At 32.6% G+C, this 25,876-nt stretch overlaps 2 protein-coding genes across 6 annotated transcripts in view; one reads left to right on the top strand and one right to left on the bottom strand.

Moving 5' to 3' along the window:
• Positions 1-10,252: 10,252 nt before the first annotated feature.
• Positions 10,253-11,807, top strand: LOC110096358 (E3 ubiquitin-protein ligase RING1). The gene has a single exon (XM_020822258.2). It carries the CDS (start codon positions 10,332-10,334, stop codon positions 11,328-11,330), a length of 999 nt encoding a protein of 332 aa, XP_020677917.1. The 5' UTR covers positions 10,253-10,331; the 3' UTR covers positions 11,331-11,807.
• Positions 11,808-15,793: 3,986 nt separating this feature from the next.
• LOC110096356 (DNA-binding protein RHL1) overlaps positions 15,794-25,876 on the bottom strand; it is a 21,473-nt gene continuing 11,390 nt past the window's right edge. The window contains exons 11-13 of one of the 5 annotated variants that reach the window (XR_003701563.1): positions 24,424-24,465; positions 16,593-16,692; positions 15,794-16,128 (exon numbers count right to left, since the gene is read on the bottom strand). Coding sequence is in view for 1 of the 5 variants with exons in the window: in XM_020822257.2 (XP_020677916.1) it covers positions 16,654-16,692; positions 24,424-24,465 (81 nt within the window). In the remaining 4 variants the exon portion in view is untranslated. Of the gene's footprint in view, positions 16,129-16,386; positions 16,693-24,423; positions 24,466-24,868; positions 24,934-25,876 lie in introns of those variants that run through there. The other 4 variants (XR_003701564.1, XM_020822257.2, XR_003701566.1 and 1 more) reach the window with 4 other exon arrangements.

Here is a 25,876-nt window from a genome sequence, read left to right on the forward strand (position 1 = left end):
ATAACATTCCATTTTTATTCACATCAAAAATATTATTAATATATGTGTGTGTGTGATTGAGACATTAAAATATTACCTTAGCAAATACCAAAGCTTTGTTATCAAATATATAAATACATAAGAGTAATGTGGTATGTACTTAAATCCCCCTTATCTTAATTTTGTAGACTTCATTTTATCACAACGAGACTTTCTTATTTATATATAATGTCCGACCACCAAATTGGTTTAAATTTTTTTTCAACTTTTTTATTTGTCCATAATTGTGTTATAAATTTGCAAATTCGTCTAAATAAAAAGACTTCTTATTGTCAAAACAAAATAAATGTACATAAATACACTCCTCATAAAGTGCATAATTGACAAAATGTATGTGTTGTATGTTATTTGAGAGAAATATGCATGGGAGTTTATTTTGAATGAAATTTTTCTCAGTAAAATATAACCTCTTATATTAGCGGGTTGCTTATTCCGCTCATAATTCATTCAAAATTTATTTGAATAGTTTCAAATTCGAGCTGATTAGAATTAATTTGAGTTGGGTTTCGATCCTTAGTTTAAATCTCTCCTCTCTTCCTCAACACTTATAGTTCACCATGCTTGCAATGAAACTCCCATAACGATCCCATCTTATCCTTCACACGCAATTGATACTTTCCGTGCATTACCACAATGTGATCCATCATGACCTCTTCTTCTCCTTTACATATCATTGATCTATCAATAATTGACACCACTGATTCCTGCCACGAACTACTTTTCTCATTCACAAGTTGTTGGTGCGCATATATATGCTCCATCAACTCCTATCATGATCTCATGTTCTCATTCACACATCATTGGTTCATTAATGCATACCCCCAAGGAGCTATCATGAACTCCTCTTCTTCTTTACATGTAGTTGATCCCATTGATGCAATCCCCTAATGAGCTCCTGTCACAAGCTCCTCGCCTCCTTCACTTGTCATATGCCCATTAAATGCTTATACCGACAAGCTTCGATCACGAGTTTTGTGATCCCATACACAATAGAAATTGCTTGATGCTTCAAACGACTAATTACAAGGATTCAAAAATTGTCATTCTCATGAGGGTTCAAATGACATACGAAATAAGGGTTCACATGTGCATAGTGTGAGGGTACACATGACGTATCGTATGAGGGTTTGCACTATGAACTATGAGTGTTCGAATGACGTACATAAGGGTTTGAATGTGTTTCAAACCAAAGTTCAACACTTGATTCTTTTAGCCAGGACAACATTATGTTTTTATGTTTATTTCTTTTAAATATGTAACTTACAAGTTTTGTTTTACTAGTGTTTGTGATTTTTTTAGAAATCATTCAAATATTATAGGCTCTTTGGAAAAATATTTCTATTAAGTTTAATAAATTAATAATCAACTTAAAATAAATTAGAAAATATTTTCTTAAAATTTAAAAACATTATCTTTGTATCCTTTTGTGGGCTCCGAAAAATTCCAATTTTTGGGATGATGTGTGATCCCGGGGGAATTTTCAGAAGGCAGATTGGGTTTGTAGATAAGACACTACCCAGAGATTTCGCTAGCGATCAAAACTCTTAAGTGTTGATTCACATTCATATCATATTTTGTTAAACACATAAAGTAAAAGCCTCTCACTTAAAAGTATATAACTTGCATACATATCACATTCCTTATTATATGTAATAATCTAGAATTAAATTTGGAAGAAGTATTTATTTTACCTTCTTAATTAATCAATTATAGCTTCTATAAATCGTCAAAATAATAAATCAATATATTCAATTGAAGCATCTAATAATTATATTCGTCAAAATATTTCATTACATTCATTCTCTCAAAATCAATATATAATAATCATGAGATTGATATAATCTATACTCTATCACTAGCTCTTGACTACAAAATAAAAATAATACAAATAAAATCAAAATAAAACCTGAGGATCTCTGTCAATTTCACTCCAACTGATCCTAACCCCTTCCCTCTAAAACCTGAAATCATTAAAATTTATATAATGAGCTAAAAATCCCAACAATAACTCAAACTCAAAAAAGCTTTTAATACAAAGACTAAATAATTAATATGAATTGCTCAGTCAATTAAATCAATAACAATCGATATAATCAACAACCAATTATCATCAATAAAACTAAGAATGACTAATAATAAAAGCAATAAATCATTACAATGAATGTATGAATCAATAGTATGTATAAAAATCAGTAAAATAATAGGGCAAAACTTATTCATAAATTACTGAAAAACCATATCTCATCTATTTATATACAACATTTGTTCATGTACTAACTATGCATTCAATACGATATGTTGTCAATATATATATATATATATATAAATGTTATGATTGCTATCAATATATGCATGCATTAATGTATGATTTAGTAATGCAAGATAATTAGTGTTAATGTGGTGTTTTCATCATTTCATATGTATTTATCTCATCTTTATTATCATTATCTTTATCATTCATATTTTAGGTGACTTTCAATAAACATTAAGAGGTGTCATTCTCTGCCCGTCGGTGTAATCGATCATTAGTTACAAGTTATTTCCGGGATTACAACACAAATTCTCTTTAAAGGAAAACTCGTCGACCTACTCTCCTGCGCATGGTGTTTTTAATATCCAAATTATTTAATAGTGTTATCAACCAACTTTTCTTGCTTATATTGTAAATGCCACATTCATTTATATGAAATCCAATCTAATATGCAATATCTATAAAATATAGTAAAATCTATATATTATCTTATTGTTTTAGAAAATCATAACTTTCATTTCACATCATAGAAATCGATAATATTACAGTCAAAATATTAATAAAATATGTATTTATCTTATACAAAAAGTTACATAGTAAAAATTTGATAAATCAAGAAAAAATATATTTTTATTGATTTAGGAGAGAATAAATCCGTCAAACTTAGAATCATTGAAAATTAAAATGAGATTTGTGTTACTTAATAATGAATAGAAGAAATCTTTGAACAAAATTGACCTATAAAACTCTGAACAATCTTTTCTCTTCTCCCTATTTCTTTCTTCGTTGGTAAGGCACAATGTTGAAATTTAGACTTTTCATTTTTTAAAAAATATTTTTTAAAATTTGGATTATTACAATCTAACCACCTTAGAAATGTTGTCCCCGACATTTTTCTTAAGAATTTGGGCATAAAATCAATACAAAAAAACTAGTAAGACAATCTACCCACCTTAGAAATGTCATCCCAGATATTTTTCTTAAGTATTTGGGCACAAAATCAATAAAAAATAGTAAGATCAAATCTCAAATCGAATCAAAATAAATTATAAATTAAAATAAACTCAATCAATTTTTATGATACACTCATACATTTCGTTGAATCACATATCATTCACTTATGTGGGTGCAAACTAATGTATCTTAATTTACCCAATCTACCTGACACATAATCAATTTCTTATAACTCTGGTAATAATTCAATTAATTCTTCCAACAACTGCCTTGATGCTAATTTTTTCCACCCCCTCAATTAAATTTGAAAGAATTATATATTTTTATCTTTTTAATTAATCAACCAAAGCTTATATAAATCATCAAAATAATAAATCTATATATCTAGTTGAATCGTCTAACAATTTTATTAGTCAAATTATTTCATTATATTCATTCTCCTACAATCAATATATAATGGTCAGGAAATCAATACAATCAATACTCAATCACTAGCTCCTGACTACAAATAAAAAATAAAAAAAGACAAATAAAATCAAAAGAAAATATGAGAATCTTTACCAATCTCATTCCAACTAGTTATGCCTCCTTGTCATAAATCATTAAAATCTATATAATGAGCTAAAAAGCTTAGCAGTAACTCAAACCCAACAAAGCTTTCAATGTAAGGACTAAAGAATCAATATAAAATACTCTGTCATTTAAATCAATAATAATCAATGACTAATTATCATTAATAAAATTAAAAATAATTAATAATAAAGGCAAAGAATCATAGCAATGAATCTAGGAATCAATAACATGTATATAAATCATTAAAACCGTAAAATAACAGTGCAGAAATCATTCATAAACCATTAAAAGAATCTATCTCATCTATTCATATGCAACATCTGCTCATGTAATATATATTCATCCAATATTTTATCATGTCAATATATCTGTCAACACTATCAATGCTATTAATATATGCATGTATCAATATATGATTTAGCAAGGCATGACATTCACCTTTAATATGTTATTTTTCATCCTTTCATATGTAGTCATTTCATAATTATCATCTTTATTAGCAATATATTTCAAATGGCTTTCAATAATCATTAAGAGTAGGCACCCTCCACCCGTCAGCATAATTGATTATCACTTACAGGCTACATCCGGGATCACACCACAAATCATCTTTAAAGGAAAGTTTGTCAGCCCACCCTCCTGCGCATAGTATTATGTTTTAATAGTCAACCCATTTATAGCATTAATAGCTAGCCTTTCTTGCTTTTATTGCCAATGCCACATTCATATATATGAAATGCAGTCTAATGTGCAATATCTATAAAATACAATTATATATATATATATATATATATATATATCTCATAATTTTAGAAAATAATAACTTTTGTTTCACCTAGTAGAAATTGATAATATTATAATTAAAATGTTCATAAAATTGATATATATAATATAAAAAATTTTACAGGGTAAAAATTTGATAAATAAGAAGAAAATATATTTTTATCTATTTAGGAGAGAAGAAATCATCATACACAAAATCATTGAAAACTAAAATGAAATTTGGGTTACTTACAATGAATAGAAGAAATTTCTGAATAAGATTGATTGGTGAAAAAACTCTCAACAATCTTCTCTCTCCTCCATCTCTCTTTCTTCTTCGACAAAGCACGATGCTAAAATTTAGATTTTTCATTTAAAAAATTATTTAAAAAATTTGGGTTATTAAAAGATATACATTTTACTTGTATGCGTGATTTTAATTAATACACCAAGGTGGTTATGTTAACACTCTTTGTAGTGGCTTAGATGATCCAAACATAATTGTAAGTCCACCTTAGTAGCTCTTGTTTTACATACTCATACTATCTTGCTCCCCTCTTGTATAGGCAATCTTATTAAACAAAAGATTGTAAGCCATGCATCTTTCCAAGTCTACTACTTAGACTTTGTCTATCTAGAAATTTAAATTTTCTTCCATTGGTTTTAGGCCATGAGGCTAACTTTGGATGATGTAAATCATACTTGCTAATTAGGTGTCCCATGATCGAATTAGGTCACCTACATTCATGACTAAATAACTTCAAGATAGATAACATGGGAAGACAAACACAAAATTTTGACTATATTATTTCTACTTTTTTTAACTTTATCAATACTCTCCACACACTCGTTTTGACACCTTGGTGATTCAATGATTATAATCATATATATTTTTCATGTGGAGAGATAACTGTCTGACTTATTTACAATAATTTACCCCATGTATTATCAATCACTACAAACTTTTGATGTTAAACCATACAAATTAAAACAAAAGCATAATGTTTTTATCGAGAAAACTTTTTAGAGGTGATATAGGTGTAATTAATCTTTAAAAATCCACTCTCTTTATAAGGCTAATCAACTAAGATTCTCTACTTGACTTTAAACTTAATGATATAACTTCTTGTAAGTATTATACATAGAGTGAGATAAGATTTATTAGTCTAACCCTATTGAACCTCGTATTTTATTTCTTCTTATGAAATCTCCTAAAACCATTATATTATTAACTCCTTTCTATAAAAAAAATGTTTAATTAGGTCTTATATTACACTCATTTTAAGTAAATAATGACTATAAGAAGTAGGTTGGCCAAATTTAAATCACAATATAATAACCCAAAATTTTCTCTACCACTAAGATTTGCATTAACCTCAACATTGTACTAGGATTTGACAAATAACATAAGATATCGCTAACTTCTTAAAGTTTTCATAAATGCAAATAGTATACCTTGAATTTTTTTCCAAGAAACCTAATAACCTATTGCAAAGTAGCTTTTAAGCATCTTCTTCATCTTAGTAGTATGATGGATTTTTTTATCAATCCTAAGATCTCACTAAGGTATTTATCGATTATTTATATCTTACTATTTATAAGGGTTCACCTCAATTAGCATATATTTTTTTAAGGTTTTATAGAGTATATTGTGCGATTTACATTTATCTTAAATTATATTATGATTTTTTATAAACCTAAACAAGTTAATAGGGATTTAATAAACAATGGAAATCTTAATTCACATTTATATATTAAAAAATTATATCATATCGATAGAATTCAAAACAATATATACAATAGCCATATTGACTACAAAATAATAAAAAATTAAAGAAATTAAAATAAAACCACTCTAGCACCACTGCATACATAGCCTAAGCTGCAGAATCCTTACCTAAATCATAGTATATTGCTTTCAGTCCATTTTTAGTATGTCTTTTTTCTCTTACTCATTTCACCTAGAAATTATTATACACATATTTAACTAGAGAAAGTATAATAAAAATCATATAAAAAATCGTTTAAAATTATCAAATCTCTAGCATATCAAAAGTTATGCTTTGAAAGCTTAGAAAATCAGGAAATGATATAATTTTGACAAATTTTGGAGAGTTAAATTAATTCGTAGAAATCAAAATCATTGAAAATAGAAGTAAGAGATTTGTCGAGTACAATGATTAGAATACTTTTGTAAAAGGAATGATGGATAAAAATGCTCCAATAGACTTTCTCTCTCCTCATCTCCCCCATTCTCCTCTAATTTCTTCCATAAGAGATTAGTCACGTACAATGTCAAATCACTCTAGTTGAATCTGAAATTCAAAAATTCATATTTTTCATTAAAAATACTCTTCATATATTTGGGTTGTTGCAGAAAAGACCATATTCGACAGGCAATGTCAACAAGTGATGGTGATCAGAGTGACAGTAGTCTATGGATTTAATGATATCAAAATTAAGCGATTTTCGGCTCGTTGGATTTGTCTCGTTGAACAGCTCGATTCGACTATAAGTATGCCATATTTGATATTATTTGGTCATCTAATTAATGCTCTAAAGCTTCCCAATATGCTTTAAGCCCATAATTTGAGCCCATTTAAGTTTGGATTGGACAAATTTTAGTATTGTTGGATTCATCTTACTAAGACGTTCAATTTGATTATAAGTTTGCTAAAATTGGTGTTCAGATGATCCCAAATTTAATTTTTAAAATTTTTCAACTAAGATATGCCTCGAGATTTGCGCTAGATTAAGGCGATTTAGGTGACGTATCAGGTTTAAAGAAAATTCATCAAAAGAGCTTGATCATTTTCTCAGTTGTTATGATAGATATAAATTCCATTTTAAACTTAGATTTCTAAAAAACGTTGAGTAACTATAACATTATTGAGCTGTAAATCCTGAGCAATAACACAGTCATCAAGGCCAATTAAAGAACGAGAAGGATTAAAAATAATTTAAAAAAAAAATTAAAAAAAAAAAAAAACGAGAAGGATTTAAATATGTGTGTATTTTAGAGTGAGTATCTTGGACCATCAATAATGCAAAGAATATCCATTTAAGCAATAGTTGCAAGGATAGATAACAAGGAAAGGGAGGCTTAAGTTTTGATTTGAATTTGGCTTGCAATAGGCTAGGGTTGTCCTGAGGTAGTTACCATTGGCTCCACAGATATAAAGTATATTTTTAGTACGATGTTGCATTTCCAAATTACTTAGGGGCAGTTTTGTTTGAAGTAAAAGGGGCATAAAGTATTCCAAATGCAGGGATTTGGAGAATATTGGTATTTGGTTTGAAGTTAACCAAATGCAGTATAGGGTTTTGATGTATTTGGAATTCACCATCTAGTTTATCTTTTAAGTATTTGGAATTCTTTCAATTTGGTTGATTTTCAAATATTACACTAGAACTTCATTGTCTGCTACTACCAGTAATCACTTCTGGCTTCCTTAGTGGACTGCCATCACTACCAGCCTCCAACACTGTCGACCACTGTTGTTGTCTACCACCATGCACTGTCGGCCACCACTTTTGATCACCGCCATCGTCGACCACCACTGTTGACTTCCACAACCATTGACAACCCTATCTTTGGAATGTACACTTTACACTACATTATTTTTTTAGCCAACAAGACAACCACTTATTTTCTTATATATGCTAAAATATGGCCAAATAGATGATAATGTGAGCATTATTTTGGGATATTCTCACACAACTTTATGTTCATAACAACAATAAGATTATGAAACTTTAGAGTTGTGTCAATTTCCACCACCACTAAAGCAATAGAAGGCCTAAACACATTCTAAGTTGGTACATCAACACTTAAGAGTTTTAAATTTTAAACCTTGCTAATAGACATCAACACACAGAGTAGCAAACAAATGTTTTCATCTACCTTAGTAGCATATCAGGATGGTTTTATAAATTAATAATATAAAATAATTACCAAAATATTCATATCACAACTTGTAAAGGAAACACAAGAATGATTATAAGAAACATGAAGAACATGAACATTTATGTATCGTTTTCTAATCATTTTTCTTCATTGATTATGTATTTTAACTTTTAAGACAAGAATTAATTTTTAGATATTTGATAAAACTTAAGCCAACTATTATGCGAAAAATTTCTATTATATAAATTAAAAAATATTTGTTATGAAAAATTTTAAACAAGTATGCATTTCTAAAATATAATTTTATTCAAAATTGTATTGAATATTTTTAAGTCAATACTATCTATAATTTATTTTCATATCATCACACAAAAGAATCTACTATTATGTATTTAATATATTATAAAGTTTTTTATTAAAAAATTTGGTTATTATTATTATTATTATTATTATGTGAATATTATTTAATTTTAATTAATACTTTATTTGAATTTATCTATAAATAGATTTTTTTTTCATTACTAACCTCATTAATTATTTTAAAATAAATATAATTGATATTATTTGTTCACAATCAACTATTTCTATTTTAATCATTCAATCAATTTTTATTACTTTGAAGTTAATTTTTACTATAAAAATTTATCTCTCACAACAAGAAGACAACAAAATTATAAAACTTTTATCAAATAACCATTCATTTTACTTGATATCATATAAATTACATTACAACATAATATGATATACAATATTTGCTTAATTTTTAATTATTAGATTATTAATATTTCAATAAGCACATCCTACTTTGATTGTAGGATATTCATATGTTTCACATGTTTTTATAATTTCTTATATGAATCTGAACCTATCATTAATTAAATTTTATCTTTGGGCTCCCATTCTTATTATCTTCCATTTGATCTAGAAGAATGCCTAAAATAAAAGGATCTCTTGGTGGCTCTAATAGGTAACTCCTCATTATTAGAATTATTAGAATAATTATACTCAAAGTTTTATCATATCAATATTGTTATATTTGGTTAATAGTTATGATAGAAATCTATAGTATTTATTATTGTATAGATATACTTATTCTTTAGGATATTCTCATTTGCTATATTTTTTATTTTTATATAGACATATTTATACTAATATTAAATTAAATAAAAATAGAATAATTTTATATTTTTAATACTTATATTTAAATAAAAATAGATTTTTAATTTAAATATATAAATTAAGAAATAGAGTAAATTCATTGATGCTAAAATAATGTCACCATGGGAATATAAATAGTAACATTAGATTCTATGATTAACTATAATTATTTAATATATTGATTAATTTCATAATCTATATTATAAATATAATTAAATTGCATGAAATGTCATTAATAGAATACTTAATCTAACTATTATTAATTTAAATATAGTTATTAAAAAAATGAATATGGTCATTTAATCTCTGAATGTGGACATCACATGTTCCACCTCTTCAGTGTTGAGCAATAAAATTCACTATTTAATAAATTCAATCGAAAATAGTAAGAATTAATTAATTATTTAATAACCGTATCTAATAATAATAATTATCAGATTATATTTGAGATAATTTTTTATTAATAAATTAAAAATAAAATATAATCAATATAATATATTTGAAAAATAAATCCTAGAATTAATTAATAATACGGATAATTATTAATTCTATAATTTAGCACGAATGGCCGATTCAAATAACGGCTGCCTGTCGACCTGGAATTCGGCCTTAAGAATTGAAACTAACACAGCTTTTCTCATTTCCCGACAGCTCACCGTTAGCTTCATCGTCATCGCCACCTGAAAAATGTCCTCCGCCGCCAATCCCACAGGCGGTGCCATCACCTCGCTGTTGTATTTTTGCCACCGGTGTGAAACAACAGTGAACATCGTCCCCCCTGTCGGCACTGACCCCGTCTGCCCTATCTGCGGCGACAGCTTCGTCGAGGAGCTCGAGGTACCGGAATCAGGGTCCTTCATCTCCAGCCAAGCCGGTGTTGAAGATTCTACGATCGCCCCAACGTCGGCTCTCCCGTTCAACTCCTCTTCGGGCAGCGTGGAAATTAGAAATCCAGGAGACTTTGTCGGTCTCCTCGGCATGAACTCCACTCCTCAATATTCGCGGCCATCCGAAAACCCTGGCTTCGATCCTCAGCTCTTCTTCAACGATTACATTCAATCGATTTTCTCCGGCGGAGGAAGCATCCAAATCATGTTTGATGGCGCCGGCGGCAGCTCTGCCGAAAACATCGGCGAGTACGTATACGGCCCGGGCCTCGAGCATGTCGTTCAACAACTTTTTGAGAACGATCCAAACCGGTACGGTACTCCGCCGGCGTCGAAATCGGCGGTGGAGGCTTTACCGATCATCGAGATTTCAGAGGAAATGGTTGCTGGAGACGTCGAATCGCAGTGCGCAGTTTGTAAGGATGAGTTTGAGGTAGGTGCTGAGGCGATGCAGATGCCTTGCAAGCACATCTACCATCAAGATTGTATCGTTCGTTGGCTCGAGCTGCATAATTCGTGTCCGGTATGCAGGTTCGAGCTTCCCACGGAGGATCCTGATCACCTGCAGCGGGTTGCGAGAGCGCCGGCTGCTCGAGGAGGGCGATCGGGGGGAACGTGGGATTTGAGTGGCCTGGCTTCAACAATTGGGGAAGAACAAAGATCTTCGGGAAACAGGAATAGGCGAAGGAGGGTAAGAATCTCGCTTCCAGGGCCTTTCAGCGGTCTCCTCGGTAATGCTGGTGGTGTGAACGATGGTTCCAGTAGTGCAAGCTCTGATGAGAATTTTGAAGGTCGATAGATTAATGGTCCGGAGGATTAGGACTGGGCGATGAAGCTTCAATTTGGGAGTAATTATTATGTCCGAACATAGAACGCCTCCAGAGATTAATACTCATGGGTAATATCACCTAGAGCTCGGTATTGAGCACTCGGTATACGTTCAAATTTTCATTTTTTTACCGGATGTAATAATTTTTCCAATTTTAAAGCTGTTATGATTGGTGAGATTTCACGGATTTGGATTTGGATTTGTCATTTGGAGAAATTATTCTCCGCGGAGGCCACTCATAGCTCTATTTTCGGAGACGAATCAGGTGCAATCACGCCAGCGATACTGATTTGTGATACCGAGCAATACCCAGCCGCGGTACATAATGAAGAGTTGACGTGACTTATTTTAATTGATCTCCAGATAACATTCGGCATCCGCAAAGAATAATTTTTTCGATTTCTTTCTTTTTTTTTTTTTCATTATCAGCCTACTTAGTCTAGTGAATTAGCTTAGTGATAGAAAGTTTTCAGCAGTCATTGACTGGTAAGATTTTTTTTTTTTTTGGGACATTTAGGCCATTTAAGGCAAACTCACACACACAACACATACACATGGACTCGAACCTTGGACCTCTTGGTTGGAAGCCTAAGCTTTCAACCAATAGGTCAAGGAGAGTTGTGTTTGACTGGTAAGATTAACATGTTTTAAATAGAAAGCTGCTTTTGATCATTACTGGTAAAAATGCGAACACGTGAATAAATTTTAAGAAATGATAATAAAATATTTATTTAATTACATAAATAAATAGTAAAAATGTTTACAATAATGATCATCTAAAGAATAAGTTAATTATTCATATAAAATTATATTTGACAAAATATATTGATTTTTTTAATAATTTAATGCTAAAAAAAATTATTTGTTAGTAGAATTAATAGAGCAATAACAACAATTAAATTACATTTGAAAGAATACCTTAAAATTATAGTCTCAATTAATAGTGGGATACCAGCATATTAAGTTTAAAACACAAAACAAACCAAATGAATATAAATTACTTGAAAATCAACATCTCACAACAACAAAAAACCTTGTAAATATAATTCACATTTTATTCTATAAAATTTTATACAACTGAAGAGAAAAGATATAAATAGGAAATCATAATTCCAGAGAAAAAACAACTTAAAAAAAAAAATTTTATTGTCTTTTAGAGAATGTCAAATTTTATGTGCATCAATAATTTAAATTAATATTTGAATCCTTGCACATTTCATAAATAATTAAGTTGATTATTTTTCAATAGGGTTTGATTACTTGATATTTACTTTGCTCTACTTTGGCCTTTCTCACTATAAACATTTCTTTGCATTTCTATTGAAAGGTGGATAGAAAGAAAATAAGGTAAAGATTTATAGATGGCAAGACAATCTTGATTTGGGATAGCAAAAAGTAAGATAAAATTTATCAGAATAATAAATTATATATGACCGGAGCAATGAAATGTTTATCTATGCCAGGAGACTTCCAACAAGAATATAATCAAGCTTATTCTGGTCCTTAATAAGGAGTAATTATTACATTCGGACAAAAAATAAAAAATTCGAACGTATACCGAGCAATACCGAATGCTCAATACCGAATTTCAGGTGACGTAGCGTGTAATTATTGGTCTCTGGACGCGTCCGATGACCTGACGTAATATTTGCTCCTCAATAAGTCCATACCAAACCATCTAACGAATAAGAACCTCACCCACAAAAATATGGCATTGGTTATTCTAGCCGCTCCTTGTTAGTGCAGCCGTCTCATATGCACAGAAGAGAAAAAGAAAGAATGAGAGGAAGAGAAGTGAAGACAACCTCATATTTTAGAGGAGAAGAGAAAGGGCTCAAGATAAATTAAATTTGAAGAGGTTGGCGAAGAATTGAAGAGGCGAAACATTTTTTAAGAATCTAAAAACGTACGAAAAAAAAAAAGTAGTATTTATCTATATATTTTTTTTTGGAAGAAATGAAAAGTCACGACTAAATTTATGAGAGCTGAAAATCGCAACGAAACAAATAGGTGAAATCGGGCGGTATAGGTTTATTTTAATTTAAAAAAAATGAAAGGTCATGATTTAAGTCATTTAGATATAATAAAATGAATGACTTAACATTTTATTTGAATAATGAAAATGGAAGGTTAAGATTGTATAGGAGAAGTATTGCATCTTGAAATATTCACGGCAGGTAGAGAAATATAATGTTTAGCATCTTGGCTTTGTATGAAGATTCAACACGCATACAAATAAAGAGGGGTATTTTGTTAATAAGAGACACCAAAATGTTTACATTGAAACTCTTGAAAATGAGAAAAAACCATGGGACATTGTCCATTTAAAACGAATCAACTAGTACATGCAATTGATTACAAATGAGGTCCTTCATTGGGGGGAAGGCCTTGGCTCGATGTAGTAAATATATATCATATATAATGCATTATATGGTGGGAGTTGGAAGATTAAGTACTCACATGTTCGTTTGGTCGGTAGGATCATAGTCGGCAAATGATATAGCCTTGAAGGACTGTAGTATACAGGCGATGAAGGTCAGAAAGATCATAGTCGGGTGACGGTGATCGGAAGGATTGTAGTCGTCGGGCAATGGTAGTCGGAAGGACCTTAGTCGTCGGTGACAAAGGTCGAAAAGACCGTAGTTGGAGGGCGACATAGATGACGGAGGTTTGAAAGATTATAGTTGGCAATGGTGGTCGAAAAGGACCATAGTTGGAGGGCAATGTAGGTCAGAAAGATCGTAGTCGGACAGCGGTGAACGAAAGGACCGTAGTCGAAGGATGACAGTGATTAGAAAGACCATTGTATGGTGATGGAGGTCGTAAGGAACGTAGTTGACAATGTTGGTCGGAGAGGCCATAATATAGCTGGTGACAATCGATGGCCGAGCGGAAGTCCGGTAAAGTCTGGTGACAGTTCGTGGTCGAGCAGAAACCGACGAAATTCCGGCGAGGGTCAGTGGTTGAGCATAAGTTCGACGACAGTTAGTGGCAAAGCAAAAGTCTTGTGACAGTCGGTAGTTGAGAGGAAGTCCAACGAAAGTCTGAGGATAGTTGGTGGTCGGACGTAAGTCTAGTGACAGTTGGTGTTTGGGCGTAAGTCCGATGACAGTCGATGGTTGGGAGAAAGTCCAACAACGTTCGATGGCCGTCAGTGGCCTAGAAGCTTGGTGGAAAGAGAGATCTCAGATTTCTCTTCCTCTTCTTCAATAAAAACTCTTTCTTCAATATGTATCATTGGTATTAATTCTTCAAAGTCATTCCAAAATTTTAATTTTGAACACATATTTAAACCTACTTAAGAAGCATAAGCGCTTATAATATTAATAATATTAACATCAACAACAATATTTAAAATTATAATTATATCTCCAATTCTATTAATTTTTACAACAATATCTTTCAAACTCTTATTTATAATCACACATACACCATTTATAATACGACTTCCACCAGACTATCAAAGTTTAAATCCTAAACTATCAATATCCTTAGCATTCTCTCTAACACATTTAGTTATCTAAATGCAAAGAATATTTATCTTCATATGGATCATAATATCTATTAATTTTATTAATTTGCCTGTAAGAAAATCTATATTTCAACTTCATATCCTAATTTTAATTTCATTGGCTAGTTTTTTTGCCCACATCTATCCATGATGTGAGAACTCTTGCCTATTTAAAATTATAGCTAGTCAACTATGCAGTGTCCCTTGCTCACTTGTCAAAGTATTCTGAATACTGAACCTACGTAAAAATGGAAAAATATAAAGTATTCTTCACCTATGGTTTTCTACATATAATACATTGATCTTCATATTAAGTGCAAAAATTCCAAGCATCCCATGACAAATACATTATCACCCTCAAGCATTGGCTTTCCCAGCACACCATTAGTCATCCTGCAACTGTTAACATGAAAGTCTACAAACAAACCTCAATCAAATATAACTCAAACATTACCATCGAAGCCAAAGTGTATAAACCCAATCACTAAAATAACACCATCAGTCCGCCGCTAATCAATTTCTTTAACGCCTAAATCACACTCTACCAAGCTATATGGAAGACCATAAAATAAAATTTCATGTTATAAACATTCATAGTTTTCCAGCACAATCCATGCATCCTAATATCTACATTGAGCTTTAGAGAAATGTGTCATTAACATTTCTTCATATGGTAAACAATTTTAGGGGAGACTTCCATTTACTCATGGCTCATTTTATGCAAAGGCCCAGAATGATAATTGTGCCTCCATCTGCTTCAATTCATGAGGGATATCCTACTTATAGCAATATTATTACTGCTATACAACAACAATAGCAAAAACTTTCTACAATCAAATAGTATTTCTTTTGCACTTTCCTCTACAGGAAAATAAAACTAACCCAACACAAGAAATCTCCACCAAAAGAGTCTAGAAAGGTGCTGATGTATCTAGTCCTATCCTTGGGTTGAGGAGGCCCAATTTCAAAACATTCATATCATATTGAAGGCAATTCAAGTATTGCTCCAGATTCCACCTCTCATTAATAAAAAACAAAATAAAATAAAATCATTCAAACTGCTACTAATCACTCAAACAAATGAATGGAATTGTCACATACTATGTATTAAGCAGATGCACCTACACGTTCTGACAGATTCTAACAAAACTTGCTTACATTCATTTCCCGAGCTGTAATGAACTCATTTTATAGATTTTGGCGCAAAAGATTAAAAGCCACCTCTTTCTGTACTAGCCTCTTGTATCATGTTTTACTCTGCAAATGAATAACCTGAGTTCTCAAGAGGAAAAGCTTGCAAGTAAATCATTCTTAATTAGTCTCTTTTTTCCTTTCTAGTTAATCATCAACAACATTGACCGCCACACCAAAATTTTAAGTAATATCAATTAGGACTCATTTGGATGCTTGAAGTGAGAGATCATATTTTTAAAAATAATGAATTTCTAGCATCTATCATTTGGTTTAATGTAATCAGACATCAACATTGATTTCAAACATCACAAACTTACTGAAAACGCATTAAAAAAGAATGATTTCATTCACACATAAATTGAGTTAAAAAAATTTCCGATAATAACTCATCAATTTACTAGCAAAACCATTTTATAAAAACATGCTTTCTATTTACAAGCAACCAAATGACCCGCTAGAGTTTTTGTTGAGATGCAAAGTTAGTGTTACTACACTTCAGAAGATGCAGTGTCAGTTTGATATCTCACCAATAACTAGCAAAGATGCTTCCGTCAGTAAACCAACCATGCTCCAACAACACTTTACGAATCAAGCCACCCAATCTTCATCTCCATCCTCATCTTCATTCTGAAAGTTACCAATATTTGGAAATAATTAGGGAAATCAATTGTAAGGTAAAATCTGAGAACAGGGAGTCAGAAAAATAAAGAAGAAAACATAAATAACCAGTAAGATATAACTCTAAAAAAATCTCGACAACTATACAGAGATTATTTGATTTCTAGGACACTCAAACCAGATACACAAGTCCAAAAAAGACTTAAATATTAATAGAAGAAAACACAAAAAGAAACGTCCTCATAATTTGATCGAAATTTGCACAGAAACCTCGCCAAAGAATATGGTTGTCATTATTAGATCATGCTTTCTCAATAAAACCGGGAATTCTTGAGTGAGAAAAATGCCATGTAAACTTGGATGTTTCCTTATCAAACTCAATATTCCATTAGGGTAGTAAACAAAAAAGCCATAAGAAGCTCACACACTGATGCGGACATCCGACCGTGAAAGCTTATCAGAAGAGGAGATGAAGATTGATCGCACCATTTTATTTTAAGTATTATTTGTATTTTTATTTATGCATTTTCCATTTTTACCCTCGCTTGAGGGAATAGGTGCTTGTGACTAGGGGTGTCAATTTCGGGTCACGGGTCGGGTTCCATCAGTCCCAACACTATTCGGGTCAACCCGAACCCAACCTGTTTTTGCAAACGGGTCATTTTTCCATATCCAAACCCGACCCGCTTCAGGTCCGGGTCAACCTGACCCGATCCGAATGACCTGGTGCCAACAAAAAATTGCTAGTTTTCAGGTCAAAAAATGGGTTAATATCCGCTTTTCGGGTCAAAACAGGTCAATCTCAGGTTGTTGGGTCAATTTCGGGTCAACGGGTTAACCTGAACCCGACCTAATTTTTGAAACGGGTTGAATTATTGAACCCAAACCAAATCCGTTTCGGGTTCAGGTCGGGTCCAATATTGACAACCCTACTTGTGACCTAAGGGGGCACTTTGTCTTTTGTTTTGTATTTTGGGCTATTTATAGCCTCCTCCTTTCTTGTAATGGTGAATGGAATATTATCAAGAAAAATTTATGCACTCTTGTTCTTGAGAGAACTTTGGAGAGATCCCTATATGAGGGAAAAATAATACCCACCAGCCTCAGGAAGCGTACGGGCTCGTGGCTTGAAGTCCCTAGGTGAAGGGCAACGCATCACCCACCAACTGTAGGAAGCATCTGGGTTCGTGGTTTTATCTATTACAAATTCCATTTCCCAATTCATCCTCGAGGCCACCGGCCAACAACCCTTCTTCCTCCCAACAGTCGACCTCCTCCCCATCTCCACCCTAAACTGTCGGCCTAATCCCTCCTCCCCCATCACACTGCCGGCCTCCTTCTCTCCTTCCACACCGCCGACCACAATTCCCCAAACCCCTAGCCGATGGCCTAACCTATCCCCAACCCCCTTGATCCCCATTCAATTACCCCATTAATGCTTTCCTAATTTAGAGTTTTCTAATTTGGAAGATCCTTTAATTCAAATTCAAACAAATTTGAATTTCAAAAACTTTCCAAAATTAAAACAACCCTATTTTAGGAACTCACCCAATCCTAATCCCTTTGCCTCCAAAATTCAAACCTCCCATCATTACTTTCTTTTCTCTATACAAACTCTTTTGGAAAGCTTTGATATAAATTATTCAATCAATTTTGAATTTTGAAATACTTATTTTAGGGATGTCCTTAAATCAAGTCCAAATCAATTTCAATTTAGATTTTATTTAAATCCTTTTCCTCAATTAAAGGTCCTTGATTAGGCAAGCTTTAAACTCACCCCCCCCCCTAACCCTATGCCACCTCACCAAGCCGCCAACCCCCTCCTTTTATCTATCTCTCTTCCCACATTAACTTTCCTCCTCCTAAATACCTCAATCAAAATCTCTCATTTAGGAATAATTTTCCTTTCCCTCCCTATTTGAAATTCAAAATTCAAAACCCCCTAATCCCGCCCTATCTAATCTGAATTTAAACTTTAGATTTTGGGAAATTAATCTCTTCTCTTTCTCTCTAGCCGCCAGCCTCCCATCTCTCTCTCTCTCCTTCCTCTTTGTTCTTTCCTAGATTGGTTTCCCTCCAAATTCGAATTCAAAACCTAAAATTAAATAACCCCTCCCTCGTTCTACATCAGTTTGGTATCAGAGCACGGCTATGCACCCGGGATGCGTACTCGACGGAGTCGAGCTTTTTCCCACCACGGAAGAATGATGCGAACATCTGACCGTGAAAGCTGATCAGAGGAGAAGACGAAGATCGACGGCCTTGATTGCACCATCTTATTTTAAATTATTATTTGTATTTTTATTTATTTATGCACTTTCCATTTTTACCCTCGCTTGAGGGAGTAGGTGCTTGTGACCCCAGGGGGCATTTTGTCTTTTGTTTTGTATTTTGGAATGGTAAGATTGATCAAGCCTATTAAGGGTTCGGTCTCATTTGATCCTAATTTGGCTTGAATTTCAAAATTGTGATGACAAAAATCTTTACCATTTGTTTCACATGAGAATCAATTAAAGATCACATATACTTAAATTTACCTTATTCTTAGTATAAATAAACCCCAGGTTTAATTAACTAGGAACAAGTTTCTAGAAGTTTGGAGCTCTAGAGAAGGATGGGGCCCCTTGAAGCTTTTACAATCAACATCCATACATTAATTGTAGCACACACCATCACAGTGTATTCATTATGATGATCATTCGTCATTGTTTACTTTTGTCTGTCATTATTGTAGCCTCTCGTCTTCTGTCTATCAATGCTTTCGAGCTAGATACAACACCCCTTAAGGTGAGCAATACTTGCAAACTCCAAGCTCAATATTGTCACTCTCATTGGACTTCTTGCAATCGCCACGCATAGGTTCACTGTCCCACTAGGTTTCTTGTTGCCTCCATCTCAGTCTGATCATCGACGTCTGACTTCTTGCCACTCGCAAATGCCAACCTATGTTTACTGCAATTGCTGCCATAAGACTTACAATTGTCACCTTTACAGTAACAGTAGCAAAAGTTTCAAAGTGCAAAGCAACATCTTTGTTAACCAAAACAAAAAAAACTTGGGGTACACATACATTTTGTGTATATAATACACATTTAATATACAAAAAACAAGTGTAACATAAGCTAATACTTTAATAATTTTGTGCAAATTAAAAAATACAAGCAATCATATTTCCAATAAACAATTATAAGATAAGTTTAGTTTTGTAATTGGCCATCCTAACAATACAACAACAACATCAAGCCTTTATCACACTATGTGGGGTCGGCTATATGAATCTTTTTTTCTCCATTGTGTCCTATTGAAAGTCAAATTCTCGTTTAAATCTAATAAAGAAGGATCATTTCTAATATTTTCTAACCAAGGCATTTTAGGTTTGCCTCTACCTTTCTTAACATAAGTCAAATCTAATACCTCTACTTTCCTAACCGGATCATTGGAAGGCTGCTGTTTTATGTGACCAAACCATCTAAGGCGACTCTCTCTAATCTTATCTTCTACAGGAGCTACTCCAATCTTTTCACGTATATGCTCATTTCGTATCCTATCTTTAAGGATAAAGCCACTCATCCACTTAAGCATCCTCATCTCTGCCACACTTAACTTAGTATTATGCTTCTCTTTTAATGGCCAACATTCAGCACCATAAAGCATTGCAGGCCTCACCACCATCTTATATAATTTTCCATTAAGTTTGAGGGCTACTTTTCTATCACACAACAAGCCTGATGCATTCCTACACTTCAACCATCCAACTTGAATTCTGTTGATAATATCCCCATCTATTTCACCATCACTCTGAATAATAGATCCAAGATATCTAAAATGTGTACTCTTATTAATGACTTGATCGCCTGAAGTCACAATCTCCTCACTAGGTCTATTACTACTACAATTACACTCCATGTATTCCGTTTTAGATCTACTCAAGCGAAAACCTTTAGACTCTAAGGTTGACCTCCATAATTCAAGTTTACCTTCAACTCCCTCTCTAGTCTTATCAACAAGAAGAATATCATAAGCAAAAAGCATACACCAAGGTACATCCTCTTGCAAAAGTCTAGTGAGAACATCCATGACTAAAGCAAAAAGATATGGGCTTAAGGCTGATCCTTGATGTAACCCAACCGAAATAGGGAAATACTTGGTCAAACCATATTGTGTTTGAACACAAGTAATAGATCATGCATACATATATTTAATGATTTGAATATAAGCGTTATTAACTACTTTTTTTTCAAGAACTCTCCATAACACTTCTCTTGGAACTTTATCATATGCTCTTTCTAAATAAATAAATATCATAGGTAGATCCTCTTTATTTTCTCTATATTTCTCCATCAAACCTCTTAATAAATGTATGGCTTCTCTAGTCGGCCACCCTAACATTAAATTAAATAAATAAATAAATAATAATAAAACAATCAAATATAATAACTTAAGATCATGAACCCCTCATAAAATACAAATAATAGAAATTATAACAAAATTTCACATCACTATAATTACATTCTAGTCTAAAAATAAATCCAAATGAGGTGAACATAAATAATCATTAACTTGTACAGTCTAATTAATGCATTACAAAGAAATATCTTAAGGATAACTTGGGCATGTCATTTTGATTTCTATAAGTTTTCATTATAAAATGGGCATGGTTATATATTTTTTGAATTCCTAACCACAAAAAAAAAAAAAACTAGACAGAATAAAGCATTTTAACCTGACATTATAACATCAATTTTCTAGCTTCTCATTTAATAAAAATAAATAAAAATCATTACTAGATAAAACAAATTCAAACTACCAGAGAAAGTTGAGAGGTAAAAAGGAATTAGGAGAAAGTACAGTTGTCGGCATATGCTCGTGTGGATGAAAAACTAGGCATGGATGAGAGTTAATGTATGTATGCATGTAGAGGAGAATTTGGAGATGAAGGCAAAAAGATCAAGCATTATTGCTATGATGTTCGCTTGTGAAGGAGAAGCCAAACACAAAAAAAGATCAAGCATTATTGCTATGATGTTCGCTTGTGAAGGAGAAACCAAACACAAAGATAAGAAGATCAAGCATCATCTCTTGTTGCTTTCATGGGTTCTCCCCACTTTTATTGTAGACATTGAACTGCCATTCTACCAGGCGTGTAAGCTAAACCCAAAAACTGCGAGTTGGCAACATGAAGATGAACTGCAAAGAGCCAACCATGTGAGCGCTTCGTGTGAGAACTTCTACAATGCTTTCATACTCGAGCATTGTGCAAAGTGTGCTCAACATTCTTCTTGCAAGTGAGAAAGCTGCAATGCACAACTCTTATGCATATCATAACTTTTCCTTTGAATGCGCTTTTAACAACACAATTAACAACCATACCCCTTAGTTTTTCATAGCAGTTGTCCATAAGCTTATCATTAAAGCTATTGCTTCCTACGCTCAAATTTATTCTTTAATATTTTATTTGACTATTTATACTAATTAAAGTATATTAATGTAAAAAAAAAAGATTACTAATAGAAAATTTATCATGAATTGCTAAAAATGACAAAAAAATTGACAATGATTCCAACGAGTTCTAATGATAATAAAAGTTCATAGTATATAAAAAAAGTGAAAAGTAAGACAAAAATTACCATGGAGAAAATTTTAGGTAGGTTAACAAGGTAATTAAAGCTCAAAATCAGGTTTATATAACTAGATATTTCTTGGTACTATAATCTCAAAATATTTAAAGAGTAAAGAATATGTGAATAAAAAGTACTTGTTTCCCAAAAATTCAGCTATTTCCAATAATTATAGTTAAGCCAAGCCAAGTAAGAGAAACATATTTCAAAGATCCTATAGTTAAACATAAACCGAAGAACCATTCGCAAATGCAATACCAATGCACTAGCCAATTTCTCAATCACAGGAACTATGCGCCTTCTATTTAGTGTGTGCACTCAGCACTTAGGACACTCATGTTCTTATAAAAAAAAAAGTGGAGGCAAAGTTGCAAGCAAAGCAGAGACTATGGGATGATTAGTAAAAAGTGATTCAAGTAATCATCCATCATGTAGTCCATTTTCATCCATGAAAGTTATAAAGAATACTCTCTTATGAAGCAAACAAACTGGAAAGAAGAACATCACACAGATGGCAATAATCATCAAAAGACAAGATAAACTTCATTTAAAGAACAAAAAAAAAAAAACAATAAGGCAGGCTTCCAACTAGAACAATGTCATTATGTGTGAAAGCATGCACGATGAGGCATTTGGTGTTTAGGATTCAAAATTGCATAGATTTATTCTTTAATCTTTTATTTGATTCTTTCTAATAATAAAGTTTATTAATTAAGAAAAAAATACTACTTAAGTTAAAAATTTCATCAGAAAAAATAACAAAAAAATTGGCATGATTCAAATGTGTTATAACAATAGTAGAGCATAGTAGTAGATGAGAAAATTTAAGGAAAAAAATAAACATTGAGAAGAATTTAGAAAATTAATAGAATTGATTCTCATCATCTTTATCGAAACGACCAGATCTTCTTTTGCACTAAATGTCAAAATATTTATGGGTAATTTATTGTGATGTTGAGTGTAGACTAAAAGAAATGCAATGGTTTTAATTTTTAGGTATTTGATTGAAAGTATAACAAATGCAAAGAAAATTTGTTAGGAATTTAGAATATCTCATCTAGTTCATTTTCAATGTATTCCAAATTCGAACAAATCAAATGAATTAAGAATATATAAGCTCACACAGACTCTCACGGCCTTGCGCTTTCACCCTCCATCATCATGATCATCACGATCTTGTGTCTCCACTCAGAGCACTCACGGCCTTGTGGCGAACCTCATGCCTCAACAAAGAGCCCACATGCAAACCTAATGACGACCTTGCACATACCCTATGACATCGCAACTCCGCTCCCAGAACCCCCACCTCGCCTCTACTAAGTGCCGACTTTGCCTCCACCTTCACCACTGCAGCTCCCGACATTCTTCATTGAAACTGATTTTTCTATGTTTTTGAAGTTCGTCAAAACAAAAAAGAAAATTTAATTTCATCGCATCAGAAATACATTCGATCAAACAACACCAAATTCAAAATGCAGGGGATTTCTTTTAAATACATCCAACCAAACAGCCCCATAGAAAATAAAAATGTATGAAAAAAGTTCTGCTTGTTACCCAGCAACCCAGCTTGTTCCACATAATTAGCAGCTTGAAACCAAACAAAGTTAAAGAAACATATATCAACGATCACATAATCAAGTATAAAAAGGCCTCATTTACTGATGCAGTACTAGCGCACTAGCAAATTTACCCATCACTGGAACTGAAGAGCACGTTATGTGTGAGCAAATGCATTGCACATCATGTTCTTGTAACAAAAAAAATGCAGAGGTCAAACCAACGAAAATGGGGATTTTCAGCAACTCATTTAAGGAGTGAACCCTTCTGCCAACAATGTGGAATTCAGTAAATCATGGCCCATGCAACAGTTTGCAAAAAGGGATTCAAGTAATCATCCAACATGCAGTCTATCCATTTTACTCATGAAAATTATAAAGTGTTAGTTACGAGACCAAAAAAAAACAACAGCCAAAAAGAGAATATCACCAAATAAATACCATCAAGGATAACACAAAAATAATAACCACCATTTAGAAAAACTTCTTCATCAAAACCTTGAAGAATGTAAGCAATATAATATTAAGGTTCTCTACTTGATAAGTCAAGGACTATTGAAATGAACCTGTGATTCACTTGAAATATCATCACTCCAGTCATCCACTTCCTGTTTACAAGAAGAAAAAATGGCACATCAAGAAGAGAAACATGCTAACTGGAAGACTTGAGCAACTAATCGTCCCAAAATTCTACAATTATATGTGTTTGACTATAAAAAAAAAAAAGTGTTTGACTATCGATGAGCAATAAATCCTTGTAAGTGCAAGTGCGCAATAAAGAGAAGTGTGCACCTGCACATATGAAGGAGAAGAAATAAAAAATTGAAATCATCCTACAATGATAAAAAAGTAAGAAAAATTGTATCAGTAATTATATTGATTAATGCGATTAATTTTTAGTTAAGTTGCCACTAATTGCACCGTGTAGATGTAACATTAGCAAATTATTCATTACATCATGTGAGTCGGTATGATAACGACATAGGCCACCATTCCAAGTTTGGCATGCACCTGAATTATGAACTTGTTCAACAGTGCAACTTGTCACTCTACACCATTCCAAATTTGGCCTGCACCTGAATCATGAAAGAAGTTTGTACGGTTCAACTTGGTAGATTGTTTTCCCTAAAAACCAAGCTAGTTTTACACGTTTTATCTTATACAAGAAAGCAACCCTATGTGCAAAACCATGCTACTTTTAATCATGTCTATCTTATACAAGAAAGTAATCCTATGTTCAAGATCCCTAAAGTATGGTGAAACAAAAATCTTAACATTGAGGCATTCATAATGTAGCAGTTGTTACTTCATTAGAAACTGTTACGCCGGCCCAGGAGGGGCCGGCTGGACCGGTCCAACCCGGACCGGTCCACTGTTACTCCATGCGGAGAAAACAGACGGGGCGGAAAAACGTGAGGTCCACATAGGCAGCTTGGGGGGAGATTAGGAGGGATATTTTGAATGAGAAGGCAGTTTTAGGAAGTTTATTATTGTCCTTTATGATTAATTTTGTATAATTAGGAGTTTGGGGGGGAATTTGAATCTTATCTTGAATTTGAGTTTTCTCTTTGAGATCTAGGTTTTGTTTTGGGCTCTTGGCTTCGCCAGAGACTTTGGAGAGTACGTTCTTCCTCTCGAATTGAAGAACAAATTGTATCTTTGCAATTTTATTCGTCTACTAATAAAATACTAGCGTTGCATGCGTTGGATCTCAGTTTTCTCGCGTTTCCTCACTGTTTCCTGCAAAAAAACTGCTGTCCACTGCTGGAGACAGCAGTTTTTCCCTGGTTCCGCTTCAGTTTTGGGGTAGGAATTACTTGATTTCAAGTATTTCCTATCAAATTGGTATCAGAGCGTCGATTTGGGACCACCGGCGGCTGAAATTCTGAAATTTCAGCAAGTTTCTTTTCCGGAAGAAGTATTTTTTTTGGGATTCTTAGAAGAAAGATGGCCGGAAAGAAGGTGGAAGCACTAGAAGGCGAGTTCGGACAACTGAAGACAGATATGGAGGGAAAGTTC

Source organism: Dendrobium catenatum, unplaced genomic scaffold (genome assembly GCF_001605985.2).
Source record: "Dendrobium catenatum unplaced genomic scaffold, ASM160598v2 fragScaff_scaffold_864, whole genome shotgun sequence".
NCBI lineage: Eukaryota > Viridiplantae > Streptophyta > Magnoliopsida > Asparagales > Orchidaceae > Dendrobium > Dendrobium catenatum.